This window comes from Acipenser ruthenus, chromosome 29 (assembly GCF_902713425.1).
Source record: "Acipenser ruthenus chromosome 29, fAciRut3.2 maternal haplotype, whole genome shotgun sequence".
In the NCBI taxonomy this organism is placed as follows: domain Eukaryota; kingdom Metazoa; phylum Chordata; class Actinopteri; order Acipenseriformes; family Acipenseridae; genus Acipenser; species Acipenser ruthenus.
Genome location: NC_081217.1, coordinates 8,703,684 through 8,726,224, shown reverse-complemented (window position 1 = coordinate 8,726,224; position 22,541 = coordinate 8,703,684). Strand labels below are relative to the sequence as shown.

General features: G+C 38.7%; 1 protein-coding gene across 1 annotated transcript in view; it reads left to right on the top strand.

Moving 5' to 3' along the window:
- LOC131702112 (teashirt homolog 2-like) overlaps window positions 1–22,150 on the top strand; it is a 54,339-nt gene extending 32,189 nt beyond the window's left edge. Inside the window, exon 2 of the mRNA XM_059004033.1 lies at window positions 19,042–22,150. Within this exon, the coding sequence (XP_058860016.1) occupies window positions 19,042–22,085 (3,044 nt within the window). The 3' untranslated portion in view covers window positions 22,086–22,150. The remainder of the gene's footprint in view (window positions 1–19,041) is intronic.
- Window positions 22,151–22,541: the final 391 nt, after the last annotated feature.

Sequence of the window (22,541 nt, the reverse complement as noted above, 5' to 3'; positions counted from 1 at the left end):
TACTCCAAATTGTCATTAGAGACTTAAAAGACAAGAAATAAACAAACAGGCAAAAAGTCTAAATGTTTACTCTTCTCTAGTCTTTAATGAACTGCTTGTTTTTATTTGAAAGAGGTAAAACACCTGTCAATTTTACAAAGCTAGAACCGAACAACAGTATTTCAAGTTCTCTTAAGCACTGCCCTACTGAAGTATTAGCAATAGCATACCTGCTAAGGTCAGAGTGGCATACAAGCAGATTTCAAGGCGGGAGCTTGTGTCCCTACAGTTTACATTCCCCTTTGAGGAATGTAAACAAACCAACCGTAAAGAAATTGGTTAACAAGAAGACAAAACACAGAAGACAAAACTACCGCACTCTACAGTAAACAGACACCAAGGAATCATTTTTCAGTGCTAAACCGAACATGATTGTGGCACACTGAAGCAGCAGACAGAAGGTCAGGAGTGTAGCTAGCATACCGTAGTGCAGACTCCCATCCCTCAATGGCTAGTTACTGGAACAGAGACAGAGAGCTTGGCATGGTTTGATGCCGCATGCTGCTTGCCGCTAGCCACCTGGCCTGTGCCAAGCAGATGCTCTTAAAACACTTCCCGGTGGCGATAACATGCTCTACTCTGCACTTGCAAGTGCAGGGGTTGGATATGTGATATGTAGCCCAGACTTTTGCCACATGGCTGATTTTATTTTGTTATAAAAATGCCACCTCAGGAATTACCTCTGACATACATAGGGAGTCAGTTTCAGTCACGATGGGTAAGACAGTTGGTCCGATAGACTTTGGTAAAGGGCTATAGACAATAGTGTTTGCTTCCATAATCCACAACTGCAAAAACTGACTTCGTCCAAGAACCGTTTTAAGACTGCAACCCACAATATCCTGTTTAGGATACTGGTTGTTATCAACGTTTTTTGTCTTTTTTTTAGTCCAGTTTTTTATATTAAATATACCGTAACCCCCGGGTTAGATTAACTGTATCCCATATAAGATAATTTCTTAATTATGATTATTTCAGTCACTTGATGGTTTTGATTGGTTTTATTTTAAAACTACACTATATTTAAATGTTGTATTTGCCTTGATGTTAGCATAAACAAACTGCACTTACACAAGTTGCAAAGTTCAATTTCAGTTAATTACTGTGAGGTTTTTTTTTTTTACTTTTTATTTAAAATCTTTTGTTGTCTCTCCCACCGCACTGTAAATACTTAAAAAGGTACAGTAGACATATGGAAGCTTTAACAGTTTACACACTGGGGATTACAGTAGTGAGGTTGTACCGGGCTTTTTAGATCAAATACCATTTTAGATCAAGTTTTGTCTGGCAAATGAGACTTGATCCTAACAGGGCTTGACTGCAATGTAACCATAACATATTTCAGGGAAATATAAAAGGACATGTATCCATGTTTCTTAGAAATGTAGAGTATCGCCTACTTAAGAGACAGTTGTTTGTGATTACTCTACCCTTACTGCCCTCCAATTGGCACAGCAGTTCAATTTTACCAGCTGATTTGTCTGGAGTCAACTGTCTTCCACCATTTTTCTGTTTCATCATGCTATCACGAACACAAAAATAGGTTACTGCGACAGAGAAAGAATGAATCTTGGTTATAAATCTCCCTCCCGACCTGTGGGGACACTGTGTAAAGGGAACAGTGTGCTGCAGACTGGATGGTTTGACAGTTCATTACAGGGTCAGTTGGAAGTCTGCCATCCAGGAAGGGGGCAGAGCCACCAGACGGGAAGCGATGTGGCAATCGCGGATTGGAGGAAAAACGATTGCACTCGCTAACCAAGGGGGCGTGGCTGAAGGTACTAAAGGGGGAAGTGGCCGAATGAACTGCTCCTTTGTTATAGTTACTGATGAACCGCTGAAGGACTGTGAAAGTATCGTTGAAAGTATCGAGTGTTTAGTGTTTGTTCTGTCGTACTAATTGTTTATTTTGTTAGACAGCTAACGCGTACCAGGAGCTGTCGCTAAAGGCCAGCACCAGCATTTACATGTATAGAATTATATTGCAGGTAATCAGTCGGATAGTTGCAGTATAATATTCCATCAGAAACTTGTGAATGTTTCCTGAGAATGTTTCTTTGTTAATGGTACAATATTGTAAATAACTGTAGTATGTGTGCAGTGTTATTCAATATTTATTCAAAATCTTTTCCATGTTGTACACATGTATTCACATTTTGTTGTGGTACATCATGAAAAGGAAAAACACTAATGGAGGGCGTCTCTTGATAGTTTTTTTTTTTTTGTTTGATGTTTAAATGGATTTAACCCTAAAGCGTAAATGTTTAGGAAATTTAATGGAACCTAACATCCCTATACAATATATATATAGTAATTGTGTGTGTGTTATATGGGTATCCAGTGGTCTAAAGCCCCCTTTGGATCTCAAACTGGCGTGGAAGATGAACTACAACCCTCAGTGCCTTGAATCTGAAGACCTGTGAGGGAGCTTATTAAAATACAAAACGTGTTACATTTTCAATAACTCTCCGGCATGGCTTGAATAGCAAGCTTTAGCCCCAAGGCTTGTTCGAATGCTTCACAACTTGTGTAGCTCACAGCCTCCTACTTTACTAGCTCACAGCTCAGTAGACCTGTAAATCTATTCAGTAGATACCAGCAGTGTTTTGCCTCCCACCACTTTGTCACTCTGTGAGCCATGCAGGCATTGTACTTGCATCATCTTCCAGCTCAAGATCTCTCAGAAAGCAGAAATGAGGCTGAAAATTACAACCCAGGCCGATAGGCTAATAACAACTGTCTTAAATCTGCAAAGCTCCTTTGAAAACCATATGGGGCACTGCACCTTTAATTACCAACGTTCTCCATTGCGGAATGCAGTAACTATGAGAGAGTGTTTGTGCTCACTGTTTAATTAAGGCTCTGTAGTGTAACTCGTCAGTGTACATTATTGGAAGAATGAATGTCAATGCCATTGCTTTTTCTTTGCCTCCTTTATCTTTGTCAATGATTCAAAGACATGATTTATGGTTCGTCTCCGTCTTTCAGGATCATCCATCAAGCAGCGGTTTCACTGCAGAGCTTCGCGTTGTAAATCATCCTGAAAGGCTGTCACTCATTTTGATTAACCATTTGGCTCCTGGATCTGGCTTTAGTCCTCTTACTTTCTTGCTAGGTCTACACAGCGGCAGTTAAGCTGTACACAAGGACCTTCCCCCTGGACATCTTGATTAGCCGCTTACAAAGTGTAATAAATGACACACTTTCTATGAAATATATAAAGACAGAGCAGACAATGAAACAAAAATGGTATACCGCACTGACAACGCTTCCGTTGAAGTGTATTAATGTGCAGTAAGTTGGCTTGATTTGTGCCACTAAGAACAAAAGGCTATGTTTTATACAGCCGGTCGGATACTGTTAGTGATATCAGACATTCAGTAGGCAGGTGCCTCGCTATCGAACACAAGTTACCAGCAAAGAGAACCGTCTTGGTGACTTGTAATGTTGTAATAATGCTGCCTGGGAAAACCCCTTTCCAAAAGAAATGTCTGTGGTAACCCGTACATTAAAGGTCTAGAATTTAAAAAGCATGGTGCAAAATGACGGTGCAAATAAACCAAGACAAACTTTTATAAGGGGCCTATGCACCTTATTGACAGTGTTATGACAGGTTAGCACATGCTCCAGTCTCTGCCTTCCTTTTGCTAGCTCAGTACATATTTTTTAATATTGTTTTGTGCATAGTTTCAGCTGCCATTTTAGAAATTCAAGTATATTAATAAGTGTTTGACATATTTGATCTTTTCCTTTATTAAATACAATGAAACAGCATGGAATTTTGATATTGTCAGTTTATACCACAAGAGTGGGTGTATCTAGCGTGGGATATATTTTTGTTATCTCACTTGAGTGGGATAACATGAGTGGGATAACATGCTTACTAGTTTTGAATGCATCTTTGTTTACATTCCAATCCAGTGGTGTGCTGCTGAAATTCAGCACGGAGCTGCGCTTCGGTAGTTCAAGCAATACTGGCACCTGTAAATGTTCAAATTTCTATTGTTGTTTTGATTTGGGCTCCCGATTTCCTTGAGAATGAGTTTAGTCAAGAAGTTTAGTTACCTATCTGCCTGCATCTGACTTATCCAAACAGCCTGTGTGTAGCCCTTTCATTAATACCCGTAATGGTAACAACACTGAACCATTGCATTATCATTGGGCAATCTCTTTTACAAAGCTGGTACTGTGGGAGAAGTAATATATGAGAGGCATCCATTGAACGTCCCATTAAATTAGAAATGAATTAGCTGTGTAGGGGCAAGCTACTGCTTTATGAATATGATCTTCAGTAAGTCAATAACGGCCTTCATTTTTTAACCTCGGTTTCATTTTCCTCTGACATTCAATCAGGGAGATTAGAACTGAAGCAAGATGTTCTTTTATTAGTACGCCTGGCTTGCTTGACTGGACAGCGCCAGTATGTGGTGTGGGATGACTGGCAGGGTTTGATGATGGGCTCTCCTCCAATGCCACTGATGTGTGGTAAACTGCTGTTCTGCAGAAACTAACTATCAGGGCCTGTCAAGGTGTTTGCAAAGCCGTGCTTTGATAATCAACAAGGAGATTGACACAGGTTTTCCACCCTGAGATCACAGGATGCTAAATCCAAAAATGAAATCCTATGGTAAGGACATTTCTGACACTGAACTACCGGACTGTAGATGTTAGTTCATGCTCATATAAAGTGCTGGAGCACAATCCTTTCTGTTTGGGGAAGTCTCCATGCCTGAAGTTGTAGAGGGACCATGCTGTCTAATAGAGCTTGAGGGAGCAGTTCAGTCTCCATGCCTCCAGCCTGCCCTGGACTGCAGGTACTAATCTTCCTCTTTAGGAGGGGTGGTGTAGTTCCATCACCATAAACATCCAATCCTTGCAATGTGGACTGTTCATGCAGGGCTAGGCTTAGACCACCAAACTCAATTCATAAGTGATCTGAATTCCAACCCAGGCCACCAGATTTGAAAGGCTAGTGCATGAGCACACCTCAAGCCAGCTGCTCTGTGGTACCCTTCCTAAGCAGCCTAGCTGTAAGGAGTTGGCAGTTTATTTGTAAGATAATCTCACTTTGCCAGTAGGACACAGAGTGGCATATTACATTAAGAAGGCAGGAGTTTAGCAGGGGACTGCTTTTATATCCATTGCTTTATACTGTTCTGACAAGTAGAAAGGTGAATTATTTACAGACCTTGTTGTCACTTTGAGTTTATTTAGATTTCTTTTTTACTCCCTGATAAGTGCCTTGTGTGCCGTGTGGAAGACAATTCAACTACATGAAACAAAGTACATGTGTATTTAGAGCAGGCAATGTCTCAGGCAGTTCCCAGGAAAGAGTTGGGGTCCTTGGGTGAAATTAATTGATGTATAAAATATTGGGGTCTATTTTTATGATCCAAACAGTGGCAGATTTTAAAAGTGTATGTAAGAAATACCACATGCGTTCTATGTGGTGTTTCTTAGTGATATATTTTGTACTTCCACCAAGGGCAAGGTGTTACAGTTGGACAGGTTAATGGTTAATGGTGTACCAGCTATACGTAGAGAGAAGACATGTTTGAGAGCTGGATTGAGGCCGTCTGGGTGCTTTAAACTTCTGAAAGTCACCAGGATGTTATGACTGAAACAGAACATATACGTGAATCTCAACAAATAGAACAAACAAATAAGAATACAGAATGTATTGCTCTTCAAGACTGCCTTTAACTTGCTAATGATTTGAAAGCATGTTTCACATCCGAGACTTTATAAAGGTCCCAGCTGGTATGAGGTCTTTAAGTACCTTTTTTTTTTATTTCTCGAGGGTGTCATACTGTTGTCAGCTTTATCTTATAATGCACGTTTTGAGCTAGGGTCTGTTTTTTTAAAAGTGTGGGGGTGGGAGGGATTGAATGTGGTTAAAAGGAGGGCCTCTCGGAAAACATAATCCAAAGACTGCGTGCAAGAGCAGGCGAAGTGAACGCCAAGGTCCTGGTCAACATTTACAAAGCGGTGGCTTAAGAGCACAGATTGCAAACCTTTCTTGCGGTTCCCTTCCTATTAGCTTTGTGTGTGAGTGACGTGTCTCTGAGCGGAAGCTCCTAGCGGTATTGCTCAGTGACATCATGAAATGCACTCCTTGTTCATGAGGCTAAAGCATGCCATAGAACAGGAAGGTTCACAGTAAGAGGATTGCCGTCACATTGGGAATGTATTATTGCCTGTTATATGTGTTTCTGCTTATGTAAATATGTACCAGGCTTACTTACTAATGTCACTTTTCAACTGCAAAATCTCCTTAAAGAGGTGGTTTCAAAATGACCACTAGGGGTGTGCCACTGTTATTCCTGTCCTCCTTGCAGCCGTGAATTTAAGTTTTAAAGGGGACAGAAATTATAGCTGCACACCTTTAGTGACCATTTAAAAAGATGACCCAGTGGTTTATTATTTATTTTTTATTTTTTTTCTGGAATCTTTAGAAAGTAATGGTCTATGCAGAAACAATAACCGAGAATGATAGAGAAGGCACAGAACAGGATATTAAACCGGAGAGAAATTAAATATTGTGATGATATCCCTTTAACTTACCATACTTTGACTGTAATTGTTAAGTTCATTTGCTGGAGTGTGTTTTTTTTTATATTTGTACAGATCTGCAGTCGACAGTTTGCAAAAGGTTGCAATGAGAAGCCGAGTACAGTGCATGTGCAGCAGGAAGCCTCTGCATAATATTGGTATTAAAAAATATAGACTCCATGAAAACTTGAGGATTAGCAGAAGAGAGTTATGTAGAATATCTGGGAGTTTAACCAATGGTGTAGTCGAGGGTATACGCAGACTTTTAATTTGGCAATATAGCATTTACCCACTTCTCATGTAAGGTATACAGAGTTTACTCATTTGTACTCTCCTGTGACATACAAATCCTGGGTTAAAGACAAGATATTTTAACGGTGAGCGTCTGTGTTGTGTTGCTGCGCGTGAAACTGACAGCTGAGAGCTCTCAGTCAGAACTGTGGCACGAGCAGGGGGGCGTGGCCACTGGACTGCGTGGTCTGTGATTGGTTGTTTATGTTCTGTTAATGTTTTGTTAGGCACACTGGACCTGCAGGGCGGTGCTAGTAGTCTTCAATCTGGCCCCCGAAAGGACGCTCACAGAACTGTTCACGTGAAGCGCACTGTGACTGTTCACAGAGGGTAAATAAATGTGCGGGTTCTGGTTGGTTGAGGGTTAATAACAATATATCTGTTCCTGTTTATCTGTTCAGTCTATCTGTTGAACTCCACACAGGGGCGTTTACCCACTTTTTTATTTACCACTACAGCACTGGGTTTAACATGTGATATTAAGAACAAGGGATTACATTATGTATTGTTGGAGTTGAACACTATTAATAGCAATTTATCCTTAACTTGTGTCAATTACATCAGGACTGTCTAACAGTTGGCTCTTAAATCATATATATGGCTCACTAAGCTTCACAATCTTGCTCTTTGATTATAAAGCTGGGCAATCTGTAGTAGAGGCCTGCTCGGGCCTAAATTTAAAACCCGACCCGACCCGACCTGACCATCTCCACAAATATATTCCAAACATACTCTATGGAAACTAAGTACCTTCAATAGAGTGTAAAATGTAAATAAATAAAGAAATAATCTCTCAATTAATCATATCTCATTTACTTCCTTTCCTAATAATCCAACACTGCATGATTTAAAAGAAGACAACAACAGGCTTCTTCAAAACTTTGTTACCATAAATAGCCACACAGAAGATGCTCTTGCAAATTCACATACTCATTCCGGACAAGCCTACATCTTATCAAACCACTAAATTAACATGCAACAACAAATACTACACCGCGACTATGGCTTTTAAAACAGCTACATGACGAATACATCACTTTTCAGTGTGCTGATTCAGAGATGAATTTCCCGTCTTTTTGCTGTCATATTTCAGTCATATTGTGCAAGATTTGGATTGTACAAAGCCACATGGACTTTTATTATCGCTGAATACAACAATGTCTTCATTTTTCCAAACAGCAGATTTAGACGTAGCCTTTCCAGCAACGGAACGTTCCACTGCTACACATTCTCCTGTTGATATATATATATATATTTTTTTACTTCCATCAGCCTATATACAGATGAACCCGCTTTATATCATGATTGCCATGCTGGCATACTTTGTGATATAAATGATATAATGATATAAACCGAGTTTCACGTTTGCCTATGAGAGCACATTACAAATGCAAGAAAAAAAGAAAGAAAACAAACGATGAATTAAAGAATTAAAGACATTTAGTCATTTTTTACATTTAGACAAATGCATATAGTTTACTACAGGACAAATACGTTTTGTATCATTAACTGGAACGAAACAGTTTGTGTCATTATCTAAAAAAGGCATGAATTATCGACTGATAAGAACTATCAATTAGGTTGCACTTGGTGTTTTTTTTGTGCACTTGTATAAGACTGACTATTTAAAAATGTGGTGACGTTTGTGTTTTGTAACTGAACTCTGACCCACGCAGCATTTGACAGGCTGCACAAAATGTCAGTTTATTAGCCGAGATGATTATTGGTTGTTAGTTGTGTTGGAAATTAATTATATCCTGTGGTTACTTAGTAAACCCGGACACGCAGCATTTGTCAGACTGCACAAAACAAATAAACAGGTTTGTGAGATGATATTAAGAGAGGTAATTTCTCAAATAACCTATGATGCATGGCCAGTGGGTTTTTCAAAAATCATGAAGCAGGAAGTGAGTCTTGCACACAGAGGAAGAAAAAAACGCTATAACCCACTCACTGATAACACACTGACCCGACCCAACCCGAGCCCGAACTATAATATACAAACTACATCCGACCCGACCCAAACCCAACACTTATTGTGGGTCAGGTAGCAAGGCTCTAATCTGTAGTTTTTGTAGAAGCTAGTCAACATGCAAAAACCAATGATTTTGTGTACGTGTTCTACCATGTAACATAAAATACTGCTGTGTGTGTAGTCTAGTTAAACAAGCTTGTTGTGTTTGTTATTTTGTGTTGTGTGGCTCTTTTCAGAATTCCCTGATCGTCGGTATGGCTCTATTGAGCTGCTCTGAATTGAACTGTTGTAGTATGAACAAACTTATGCAATTAAACAATGTTCAGGAAGCCATTGTGCGAAACAATGTACAAAGAGCAATGTCATTTGGCCCACTAATGATCTCAGTTTATATTGTTTGAAAACAAGAAATTATTGAGCCATTTCGAAAGAGTAACACAACCAAGCAATAAGACACACACACACACACACACACACACACACACACACACACACACACACTCACAAACTGTATGTCTGTTGAATATTCTCCTATTTTGGATTAGGGGTTGCAATTCCCACAGTGCTCATTAGCCTGTGGCTACTAAAGCATTAATTGGGCTATTAAAGATGTATTTTTAGCAGTAGACTACCTTTCCGATTTGAGAAGTCTGTTCTTTCTAAGTTGAGAAGACACTACAAAGGAAAGTGTTTACAAAGCTTAAAAAAGCCTGAGGCGCATTATTAGCGCACAGTATTTAAAGTAATGTACAGAATGTAATTAAGCATTTACAGTGTATGTCTGGAGTCTGCTTGATTTTTACAGTACCTTGCACTGCTCAATTCCCAAGGAGTGCCTCAATAAAAACAGTTTGGACCGTACATCCTGTCTTAACAACACCTTGTCACGCCATTCTAAAGCACACAGCTATTAAGGACTGTTACTTATATTCTCAAGATTTATATTTGGTAATATAGCAACATGTCTGTTTCAATAACCTAACATTGATGACTTACAAGGGCGACTTACAATTGTTATAAAATATCACAGTACAAAGTATCACATTACAAAGTATCGCATTACAAAGTATCACATTGTAAAATATCACATTGTAAAATATCACATTGTAAAGTATTACATTTTAAAATATCACATTACAGAATCAGAACAACAACAAACACTTATAGACAAACCCAAGCTCATTGTCGGCCACTGGAGCAAGATAATGATCTTTATATGTAGATGTCTAGCTTCCAAATCAGCATTACAGTTTTTTTTTTTCATAACAGTAACCCAATAAAAAGCATTTTATTTAGGGACTTGTAAGTGGTAACATTGTTTCTCATTTGTTTTATAATTGTGTTTTTCTTCTTTCAGAAATGAATGTGCTAATACCAATTTGGAGTAAAAGGTTTGAGAAGGTGGCCCAATATGTTTGCAGTGTGCAAGCTGCCAAGGCTGTGTTTGATTTGCAGGGTTTATACAATTCAGCTCTCTGATTAGATTGTTCCAAGATTGAGTTTTCCAAGCTTTCCTTACAGTTCGGATGTAATTGACTACAGTGCTTGTTTTGTTTCTATTCTCTCTATATTAAACCATTTTCTGAGTTTAGTAGCACCGAATGCACCTACTATATATAATATACCACTTCTTGTGTGTCCTTCAGTGAAACAGTGGCCTTCTCCTAATGCTAGCAACATGAACGCAACGTGGCGTTTTGCATCTTAAACGCAGTATAAATCCAGGAGATGAAAATGTCACAAAGCAGGTTCATTCTGTGAAGAGGTTTTGATTGCCGTTTGCGTGTAATTGATCGCTTCAAGGACAGGAGGAAATCTAGAAATGTCATAACAATCCTGGTTAGTCTGATACCATTGCCGGGCAATCAATGGGAAGCAAAAAGATATTGATTTGTTCTCCTGAGAGCTGTAGCTTGAGACAAGTACTGTAAGCAGAGCACAGTAGCACATGTCAAACAGTGGCAGTCCTGGGTTCAGCCATTTCTAAAGGTTGGACTGTAATACGGTGCTGTTATTTTATCTTAGAGGAGTGTTAACCAAGGCTGTAAAATCAATTTTCTTTACTCGTGTTCGTGACATTATCACTGTCCCTGATAGCTGTGTGCTGAAGCTCTTTTTGTTCTTCTTTTGCAAAAGAAAGTCTAAATCTGATCACTGTTTATGGGTCAATTTGCATGCTTGTGGCCAAAGGTCCTCACTGTTGTGTAGTCCGGGTATTACAAAGCTATGTAGTGCTTCTTGAACATCTTCTTATCCCAGTTCATGTTAAAGGAAGAAAAGTCAACAACAAAAAGGTATTGATCATAATTACTAGGAGAGCAGTAATAATGTTGCTGGTGCCAGTAAGAGCTTTGATTTTAAGGTGCTGAGGGATAATTCACTAGCCTGTCTCCTACTGGAGGAGTGTGTTCCAGTCAGATTGTAAGTGAAATAAGATTGTTGGTCTCACTTTTGCTTGGTCCTCAGTGTACATTAGTTCACACATCACCACTGTCTCAGTCTCTGCTTGAGAGAGTGCACTGGTCAGGAGGTAACGTTCTAATGCCTCCTGCTGGCACTCTGCCTGACTGTAGCCAGTGGTATTGTCCCTCCGCTTTCAGGAGCAAAGAAAAAAGACACACGCTCTGCTAGCAACGATTCATACTGGCACAGAAACTGCTCTGTTTTAATGATCCCAGCCAACTTGAAAGTATCCCCCTTTGACCTGTAACCACCATGTTTTATATTAAATTGAATGTTTATGAGAGGGTAAATAAATCATTCTTGTGCAAAAGCAGTATGGTGATCCACTGTTTATATCATTTTCTGTGGTTTAGAGGTGCATTGGCATGTTCTGCTAAATAGGAGCACACAATGATTACCATGCTTAAAATCTTTAAATACTCTGGTTAAAATGTTGGTTAAAAACTTTTTGAACATGCTTATGCGTTTACATCTAAATGCCAGTTCTACTAAGAGCATAGCCTCATAGTATTGTATTGGTACTATCATTTTCAAGAAAAACATGTTTTCAGTGTTTTCTATCTTAAGTCAGAACTGATTTTTGTTGTAGGCCACTGACACCGTCTTTTCCAGCCAGAGTTACGGGACCAGATAATTAGCATTGATCACCATGACACTTCTGTCTAGTCAAGGATTTAGCTTGTCTAGACCTTTTTTTGTCAGGCCCACCCTAAAATCCTTTCCAATAGAAAACCACAAAGCTACTGATCGTGTGAATAGGCCTGCTTGGAACAGGTGGCCTGCAATCTGTATCGCTTAAACACGTACAGCAGTTGCACATGTCTCTTCTGCTTAGCTTGAAGATGTACACGCTTTGCTGGTTGGTGGACGTATCATTTTGTCAACAGCTCATATTAAAATATTTTTACTATGGTTTCTAGAATAGCAAAAACACCAGACATGTATAGCTCTACTGCTGTAAATTGTAGATGCATGTCTGTTTGGTTCACATTGTAGCAACAAGCAGGTTCCAGTTGGGGGGGGGGGGGCAGCTCCTACAGCTAAAACTTAATTTGGGTAATGTACATTAACAGGACTGTCAACAGTGCCTGCTTTCTGATAAAAACCAAACCATGCATAAATAGACAGTGGAATTATGTGTTAGTTTAGTATTTTAGAAGTTAACATGATTGTTTTGTAGGGAATGGAAACGTCACCACCCCCAGACTGTCTATAAAAACACTTTTTTAAATACATTGTATTTGCTGTTAAGGTTTGTGTAATAGAAGCCGTACTGGGTAAAACTGTACACATGGTTTCTTTGAAATGATATTTGGTACAGGGGTGAATACAGTGTCAAATCTGAATCACTTGCCACTGCAGGGGCCTTTTCATATGCTGTCTCATTTATCCAGTGTTGATTTTTTTAAGATTAAACAATAAAAGAAAGAATTTTCATTTTTATGAGGCGTGCATCATGGCTCTTTATTCTGTATGATTTTATCTCAATAGTTGTTTTTTTTTTCATTAACACTTTATTTAAAATATCTATGATTAGTAATTTATTAAGCATGAATCAAGCATGGACAAGGAATGGAATCTGCGCAAATAACTTATCAGAGCTGAAAAGTTAATCAATGACTTTGGGGCCATTTATGAACCCTAACCATGTTACTTATAGATTAATATGCAAAAACTGATAGTAGTTTGCTAATAAGCTGGCAATAATATGTTGATAATTGATAATGTTAATTACCTAATTAACCAACTTCCCAGTAATCTCATGAACTATTCATCCAAAGTAAGTAATTCAAGTTTAATAACTGACTAATAGTGGATATTTATCACCTGGCTGTAAACACACCTGTGCATCCTGATTCTAGAAAAAAAAAAAAACACATGGCAGAGTTGAAAGGTCATATTGTCATATGATTTAAATTGCAGTGTGGATGGCTGTTTGCATTTGGTGACAGCTTTTACAATGTTTATCTGAAGTTTGAAGCCATGACTGCAGATTGCACAGGTGCTATGTTAATATCATTCACAATGGTCAGTGAACAAAAAGGAAATATCAGTAATAATCAGAAACCAAAAATATGAAATAATTAGAAAATATATTCGAATTATCCAATCCTTTTTGCAATTTTTTAAAAAATATTTCTTATCCCAGTTTTTACTATTGTGATACATTGGTTTAGGTTAATTTGGTTCCAAATAAACGTGAAAGAAAACAACTGGACGCTTTGAGAATTAAACTTTTTACCTTTAAAATAAAACCTAATTGGTTACACATGCGCCAAAGCGAACCAAACCTAGATAATTGATTTTTATTTAAAATTGGCCTGAAAATAATAGTTAGGTTGGTTGGTTCACTTTGTCATTTGTGTGGCTTCAGTTTTTAATTTGAAATGTAAGATCAAATGTAAAAAATGCATCCGTTTGTAAAACTGTTATGCATTTCTGGCTTGTAGGAATCCAATTGTCATTCAGTCTCATCTTTCTGGCTTACAATGTGTCTAAAATGTCTGCATGCTCAGTTATATAATTACACAGTCTGTGATTTATAAAATAATCATAATTATCAATCATGCTTTTGTCTAATGCACACCAGTATGCCTCCTCTTCTCAAGGCTACAGATGCAGTACTTGAGGCTGTGGATAAAGCCCTACTTTCAGGGGCAATGTTTTGTCAGAAAGTCTCTGATCTTGATCCATCATCTACCTGTGCTAGCTGTCAAGTATAAAAGTGTTTATTTTACAAATGCAGTCCTGATTACTAAACGGGGAGCCCTCTTTTAGCAACGTGCTGAGCTTAATCGTGTTTGAATGTTTTACTGAGTTGGTCCCAAGGTTGAATTCTGACACACATTGCTGAGCCTGGTTCACATCAGGATGTAGGTTCAATAGAAAAGTTACCAAGGGGAGTTGTAATTGAAGAGTTTGAAACACTCTTCCATTCTATTCCTATCATGTACGGATCATGTCTGTATTTTCTTGAAACTTCCTAATCCTTTTCCAAACTTTTATCAGATTCCTCCTGCAACAATGCTGGTGGTGGTTGAAATGGGCAGTGTCGCGGAAACAGAAAACAATCAAAGTTGCAGGCTGTTCGTTGCAGAATGGTTGTGCGCTTTAAACAGTTGAAGTATTCAGGAATGTAGCTTAATCTCTGCCGTGGCTTGTTGCTTGACTTGATGACATTATTAAAAAATAAATAAATAGCAACCTGGGAGGCAAAATGGTTGAAACTGAACGGGTAACTCTAAATGTCAATGCTTTAAGCAAGACCGCTCCCAAAGGGTAACCCTGCAAGTCCAAAATATCTTCTGTAAATCGAGTTTGTGTTAATGGTTAGTTCTTTTTTTTTTAGTAACCTAATGCAACTAATGTATACATTTAACTAATAAAAAGGTACAATCATTTAAAAAAAAATCTAATTTGATCTCACTACTGTACACATGTTGTCAGACCCCTTGGCGTGTGCTATACAGTGAGCTGGACTTTTAGGTTTCTATGTATTAACGAACCATTGAAAAATGCATTAAATTGTTTAATTGTTAGCAAGGTAGCTTTTAACAGTTAAACTAAAAATTGCACCATAAAATAAAATTTGACTCTTATAATTTGCATTTCATGTACGGAGACATCGGGAAGCGTTTAAAACGGACATTACGTGTAGGTGTTATGTAGGCTGACTTAATAAAAACGCTACTTCTTGTGCGTTTGATACCTAAAGAATCTCAGTACTAACACAAAAGACATTGGGCTTAATTCTCAGAGCTATTTACTCCAAATCATCATTAGCACATTTTTTTTTTTTCTCAAAGAAAAAACATAATTAACTTTTCTAAAACAAACAATAAACGGTTTGAAAGCAATCCCAAGCCCTCAATGAAATGTCTGAGTTGATTATTTCTGGCTTGGTAACTTTATTGGGTGGGTTTCTAATTTCTGAACAAATGGTGCTAATGACAATTGGGAGTACATGGCTTTGAGAATCCGGCTCCTTGGCTGATTACCAGCACATCGGTGTAATTGAATTACCACTGCAGGTGTTGTTTTAGTACAGTACTGCATTCTTTGCTAATAATAACAGGACTGTCAAATTATAATTCCTCAATAGAAGAGAATGCAGGCAGAATCCAGAAATGTTGAATGTGTTTTAAAGCAGACCTTACAGCGGCAGGGATGCGTCCCTCCTCAACACTGCTCTGAAAACATGCAGAGCGCTACAAAATACATTTGAATTGCGTACCTATCTGAAGGGATTATTTCAAAACATGTCTTGTGTGCAACAAGGTGTCCAAGCAAGCACCAGCTCTTGTGTATACAGGAGTTTCATAATACATAAAGCAACGGTTTCTGGGGTTATTTTACATTGGCTACATCCCTGCCTCAAATTCCATTAGCTGTCTACAGTTCTTCTATGTAGTGGTTTGCTTTCCTAAGGCACTTGTTAGATATTGATTTTAAAAAAATCTTGTTTTGAAGCATCCGAGACCAATACAGTGCATTTTTGGATGTTGTACTGTATTTTTTTTTCAAACTCTAATCCAATCTCAGATGATTATCTGGAGTTATCGTAGTAACATTGATAGAATGACTAACCTTATTAGCTGTTCAATTAATATTAGTCTTATATTATTTATGACATAGATATCTGTAAATTAATTTACAGATTATTATAAATGAAATGATCCTGATTCTGTTATTTCTTTTTTTCAGGTTGTTGGTAGGTAAGCAGGTTTACAATGCTTGCATGCCATTTTAAAATAATGCAGCATCAGGACATTGCAGTGGGGTTACAGTATGCAGCTGCTGATGTGGTACTAATTCATTATTCTATGAAGATTCATCATCCTGTACATTTATATGCACTGTATACTGCATACTGCATGATTTATTTTCCAATAGGGGGCCAGTATGTCACAATCACTAGCCAGCGGCCTTTCACCTATTTCTACTTCTATGGATGGAATCTCATTTTAAATACCATGAAACAGGACGCATGCACCACTGACTGTTTTTGTGGTAATGCCAGCCAGTTTTACCATAAATAAATAATTTAATTCATTCATAATATGTAATAACGTGTGGGATAAACAGAAGTGGTTCTACCGCAAAAAAAAATCTGAGTTAGGGATATCCACCGAGAAACATTGCGGTCAATTTTGATGCTCTAAACAGCATCAGATTTTGATACTGTGTGACGGGGTACATCGCCCCTGTGTGTATTTTGTATTGTTTTGTATTGTCTATTGTTGTTTTATGATGTAAATGTGTATGTATTGGTGCAGGGGGGTGTGGTGTTATTAGTGTTTAAAATGTATGTTTGGTGTGCATGGGTGTTTTAGGTCGACATGAGTACTTTTCCTGCCAAATCAGTTCACGTGCAGAATGTGCCTGAGCTCGATTGAATGATTAACAAGCAATCAAGCTCAGGCACAGCTGTATAAAAGAGCGGATCAGCCACTCATCAGGTGGTTGAGTGTACGGAGAGGAGGTACGTGAAAGAGACAAGTAAGATTGATAAGAATATAACTAAGCAATTGCTACTCGTGCTGGAGTTAGACTAGCACGATACTTGTTTTGGTTCACTGTTTTGATTATGGTCTGTTAATTCTGGCCATCGTTCCGTTTGTTTTACAAAGTGTTTGTTTTGTCTGTTTAAAAGTTTGATTTGTTTATGTAATAAACACGCAGCAGCGCTTCATATCTCACAGTAAGGTGTCTCTTCCTGGTCTGAAGTCACCACAAGCCATCCTTGTGACATACCGCCACCCTAAAACCAGACTTTCTGCTGACTTTATAACATTGTATCTTGGAGGGAAACACAGAACAATTAATGCAGAGTGACGGTTTTAAGATCCACCACGATTTAGATCACGAAAATGAACCCCATTTTGCATCCTTTATATGATTTGTCTTTTTCTACTATACTTACTATCCATGTCCTTCAGTGTGAGAGGCATCCATTCTGTGCTATCACTCACAAGTTCTGATTTGCTGTAAACATGTCTAGACAAAAGAAAAACCTTTGACTTGGTAGTCATTTCATTACGTCCTGAGGGACATGAATTCTGCTGAAGCTATCCAGCATGTAGGCGTACTAAGCACACTAGTTTATTGTTCAAGGTCCAGATAGTGTTTTAATGTTGTCATGTCTAGTATGTTTTTACATATTGTATTTGACTGTGTGTTTCATTCCTAATAGGAACGTGTTGGAAATATGAGCTTATAAAATATATATTTTTTTATTACAAAATCACCTTTTGGGGAATAAAAATGTGACCCATTTTTATTTTCTCTTAAAGCTATAACAGAACTTGCAATGTAATATTTAGACTCCAAGAAGTGGTTGCTATTTGACTGTGGTGTACAGGATTGTGTCCCAGGCAGCTATGAAGGAAATACAAGGAGTATCATCGTTTCAAGTAGGACAGGAAGCTTGTGGAGCTACAGCTAAAACTACCTTTGAGGAATGCTAACAAGATTTTTTTTTTTTTTTTTCCAGTAAAGTACAGCAAAGGCTTAACTGTGAAAAATGTAGTTCACTAAGAGACACCAAAGGATTGTAATTTAGTGTACAATTAAACATGATTGAAAGACATTGTTAACCATGAATAAGATATTGATCTCCTCTGACATCACCTAAACCCAGCATGCAACATTGAAAGCATCTTAATAAGATACAGAAAGAGCCAGTAGGTTTTAGTAATACTCCATATATTCAAATATATTACTTTTTGTAATTCCTTTTCTATATTTTTGTATTAGAATTGGCTGTGTTTGTAATGGTAGTGCTCATGAAAGGTACACCAGATAAATGTTTCTCTCAGAAGTCTCGACCCTGATCTAACTCCCCATGCCATTCTGTCACGCTCCACTTTCAGCTGTGTCATATTGTGTGGTGGGTGTTTGTTTTGAACATAGTAGATGTAATTTCCTTTAAAATATATATGAGAACCAATATGGAACTGTAAATGTAAACTGTAAACCACTGAGAGTTTTTCAAGTGCTAATGTGGACTATATTGTTGGATTTTTTGAAACCCTGATTCAGTGTGCATCATTAGTTGAAGTACAAAACAGGACTAATTGACACTTGCTGGCTAATAGTACAATTGAATAATTTAATTGTAATTTTGGGCTTGTTCATTTTGAAGGATTTATAGGTGAAGATTGTAACTGTGATAGAAATCCATAAATCTTGACTCAAGTGCTGACTGATAATCTGTGATACTGTAGTAACTGAATGTCGAAATATACTGCTTACTATTAAACAAGTGAATATGTTCATAGTTCGGTGATAATTCGGGTCTTTGGTCCTGGGATTTCAATAAAAGAAATATTTTCTTAGAGCGTTTGCATGAAGCTGATTGAACTGGAGTTCTATACATTAACCAGGATAATAATTAATTATGAATTCAGCCCTTTAAGATGTTATTAGTTATTCCTCCATGTATAATGTATAAAAAAAACATACTAAATTACATTAAGTAGACCATGATAATGGTCTAATCTGGTTCTGTAAAGCTGTCAAATTAATATGATTACCTGCGGTAGCCTGTATATATTTCAAAATTTAAAACTGTGGTTATGCCATTATAAACCTGATATATATATATATATATATATATATATATATATATATATATATATATATATATATATATAAAGCAAGTACAATATTTCTTCCACACTGCCAGACAATCAGTAACCATTGCATCTTCTCTCTTCCAGTGTACATGCCTGACGATGACCTAAATGTTGGGGAATCGGCTGAAGGAGATGAAGAGGAGAATGATGGCTCACCAGAAGAGGAGTGCCATGAAAGCAACAAAGCCAGTTCTGAGGACCAGGGCGACAAGGAAACAGATAATAAAAGCAGCTACAGCTACTTGAACTCTCCAGCCAGTGCTCTGTCCAATCAGGAAGCAGAGTTAGAATCGCGCCTCAGTGACAACAGCGACAGACTGGTCGACTTCAAAAGTACCTCTTCCTCTGAAGACCACAATAAGAAGGATGAAAATGGTAACTCTAAACTGAAGGACAATATGCAAAACAGTCTGGAAAAAATGAGAGCCGCCTACGCCAACTTCCTGTCAGACTCTTATTGGACAGGTCTCGGGTTAGATCTTAAAGCGACCAATAACCTGGGCAGTGCCAGCTGCGACAGCACCAATGGAAGCAGCAAGAGTGAGTTTGATTGGCACCAAGACGCCCTATCAAAAACCCTGCAACAGACTCTGTCTCCCAAACCTGTTTCTAAACCAAACCTTTTTAGTTCCGTCCACTTGTATAGACAAAACAGCAAACCCTGTGGGACCGTGTTTACAGGGGCTAGCCGCTTCAGGTGCAAGGAATGCAGCGCAGCGTATGACACCTTGGTGGAGCTTACAGTGCACATGAATAAGAGCGGACATTACCAAGACAACAACCATGACAGACATAAGAATGCCTCAACGTCCTACTCAAAGACGAGGAAACGAAACTTACAGGACATGGAAGGAAAGGAGGATGCCATGAAGGTCCTCAAGTGCATGTTCTGTGGTCATTCCTTTGAGTCCCTTCAAGATTTAAGTGTTCACATGATTAAAACTAAACATTACCAGAAAGTGCCTTTGAAAGAACCCATTCCGGTTCTCGCATCAAAAATAGTCCCCCCAGCCAAGAAGCGTGCTTATGAAGCCAACAGGCCTTGCTCTCCGGATTCCACAACAGGGATTTCAGGGTATACCGATTCACAGAAAACATCTGGCTTCAACGCCTTGCATAACAACCGCTATGGTTACCAGAATGGAGCGAGCTACACCTGGCAGTTTGAGACCTGCAAGTCTCAGATCCTGAAGTGTATGGAGTGTGGAAGTTCTCACGACACTCTTCAGCAGCTTACGACTCATATGATGGTGACGGGACACTTTATTAAGGTTACAAGTTCAGCGTCAAAGAAGGGGAAACAGTTAGCTCTTGACCCTTTAGCTATAGAAAAGATGCAATCTTTAGCTGAGCCGCCCACCAGTGAAACTCAGCCACTTTTGAATGTGAGCCAAGAATCTCCAAATATCGCAGCATTGGCTGAACCAGACATAAAGAAAGAAATAGCAGATAAGCCAGGCGGAAATGTATTAGAAGAGATGGACTCGAAAAATAGTAAGCACGAAGATGATGTTGAAAAACCAGGAGATGCTACTTTTAAGTATCCTTACCTGCGTGAGGAAGACCTAGAGCATGGCTCAGGAGGAGGAGGTGATATCTTAAAGTCTTTGGCCAACACAGTAGCATCAGCTATCAATAAGGCTCAAACTGGGACACCCAGCTGGAGCGCATACCCCAGCATTCATGCTGCATATCAGCTCTCGGGGGTGATCAGAAACTCCACACACTCAGCTTCTCAACCTCTTCAAGTGAAGCAGAACTTCAACAGGTTGAGGGCAATTGCCCCAAAGGGGAAGTTTTTTCAGACAACCAAGGGAAATGATTCTCATTCTGCTCCATCGAACAATGCACACATCAAAAAGGAACAGAATAATGCGACTGAGGGAAAGGACACTCAAAATACTGCGCTAGGTGGGACTGAAGACAACGACATCCAGCAGGATTCTCCTGTTGCTTCAAAAACAGAACCATCTTATGGGAGAGAAAGCAGTGAAATTAAAGACAGCTTCAAACCCGACCTCTTGGAGAATGACAAGAAAACGTCAACCCCTCTTGCCAGTAATGGCTGCATTAATCCCTGTGCTCTCATAAATGACTCCTCAGAGGTTCTTAGTGTCAACCCTCTAAGTGCTCTGCAGTCGGTTTTGAACAATCACTTAGGGAAAGTCAACAAGCCCTCCAGTGCCAGATCAGAATCTACAACAGCCATGCTTTCCAAACTGAACAGGAACTTGATGGAGAAACCAGCCTTGGCACCTGTCCCGCCTAGATCCACCCGTCTCACCAACTGCTTTCTGTATGAAAACAATGACCAACCGATTGATCTGACTAAATCGAAAAGCAACAAAGCAATGGCATCCTCTTGTGCACAGTCATGCACTCCAGTGCAGAAAAAGCATGCTCTGTCTGACATTGCTGATATGGTCAAGGTTCTTCCAAAAGCCACAACACCAAAACCATCATTGCCTTCAAGGATGCCTTCAGTGAAGCTTGAAACGGACGTCAGACGCTTCGAGGATGTCTCGGCAGATCTCTATTCCGTCCACAAGAGAAAGGGTAGGCAGTCGAACTGGAATCCGCAGCACCTTCTTATCCTGCAGGCCCAGTTTGTTTCAAGTCTCTTTCAGACCTCCGAAGGCAAGTACTTGCTGTCAGACCTAGGCCCTCAGGAACGGATGCATATTTCCAAATTTACTGGACTGTCCATGACCACCATTAGTCACTGGTTGGCTAATGTCAAATATCAGTTGAGGAAAACAGGAGGGACCAAATTCTTGAAGAATATGGACACTGGCCATCCCATCTTCTACTGTAATGACTGTGCGTCTCAGTTTAGGTCCACCTCAGCATTTATCAGCCACTTGGAGTCCCACCTGGGCTTTGAGTTGAAGGACATGGACAATCTGCCCGTAGAGCAGCAGACAAAAGTGGGACCAGAACTGTCCAAGGCCATAGGAGTTAGGCCAACTGAAGCCACAGTTGTGGAAGAGGAGATGGACACTAAGTTTAAATGCAAACTGTGCAGTCGGACATTTGCCAGCAACCATGCAGTAAAACTTCATTTAAGTAAAACGCACAGTAAATCACCAGAAAACCATTCACAGTTTGTTGATGTGGATAAGGAATAGCGTTGTCAGTAAGTAGAAGATCCTATTGTAAACATTTCTACTACCTGTTGTTTATATATATATATATATATATATATATATATATATATATATATATATATATATATATATATATATATATATAATTGTAATTATTATTATTATTATTATTATTATTATTATTATTATTGCTTTACTTTTCTCAACATTTCTTAACATGTTTTAAGTGGCAGTTTAAACTACTTATAATCACATGGAGTAACATATTTTGTAAGCAGGATCGGGATGTCAACTGTTTCTTGTTTTAAATAAAGATTAATATGTATCCACTGAATGGGTTATCACAAATAAAACCTGATTAAGTCTGGGTGTTTCTGGGTCACAGTATCCAATTATTTTCCTCTGTTATAACCCCTCACCAGTGATGAAATGTATTACTGCTTGAAACATGAAGTGCTGATGTTAGCATGCGATAAC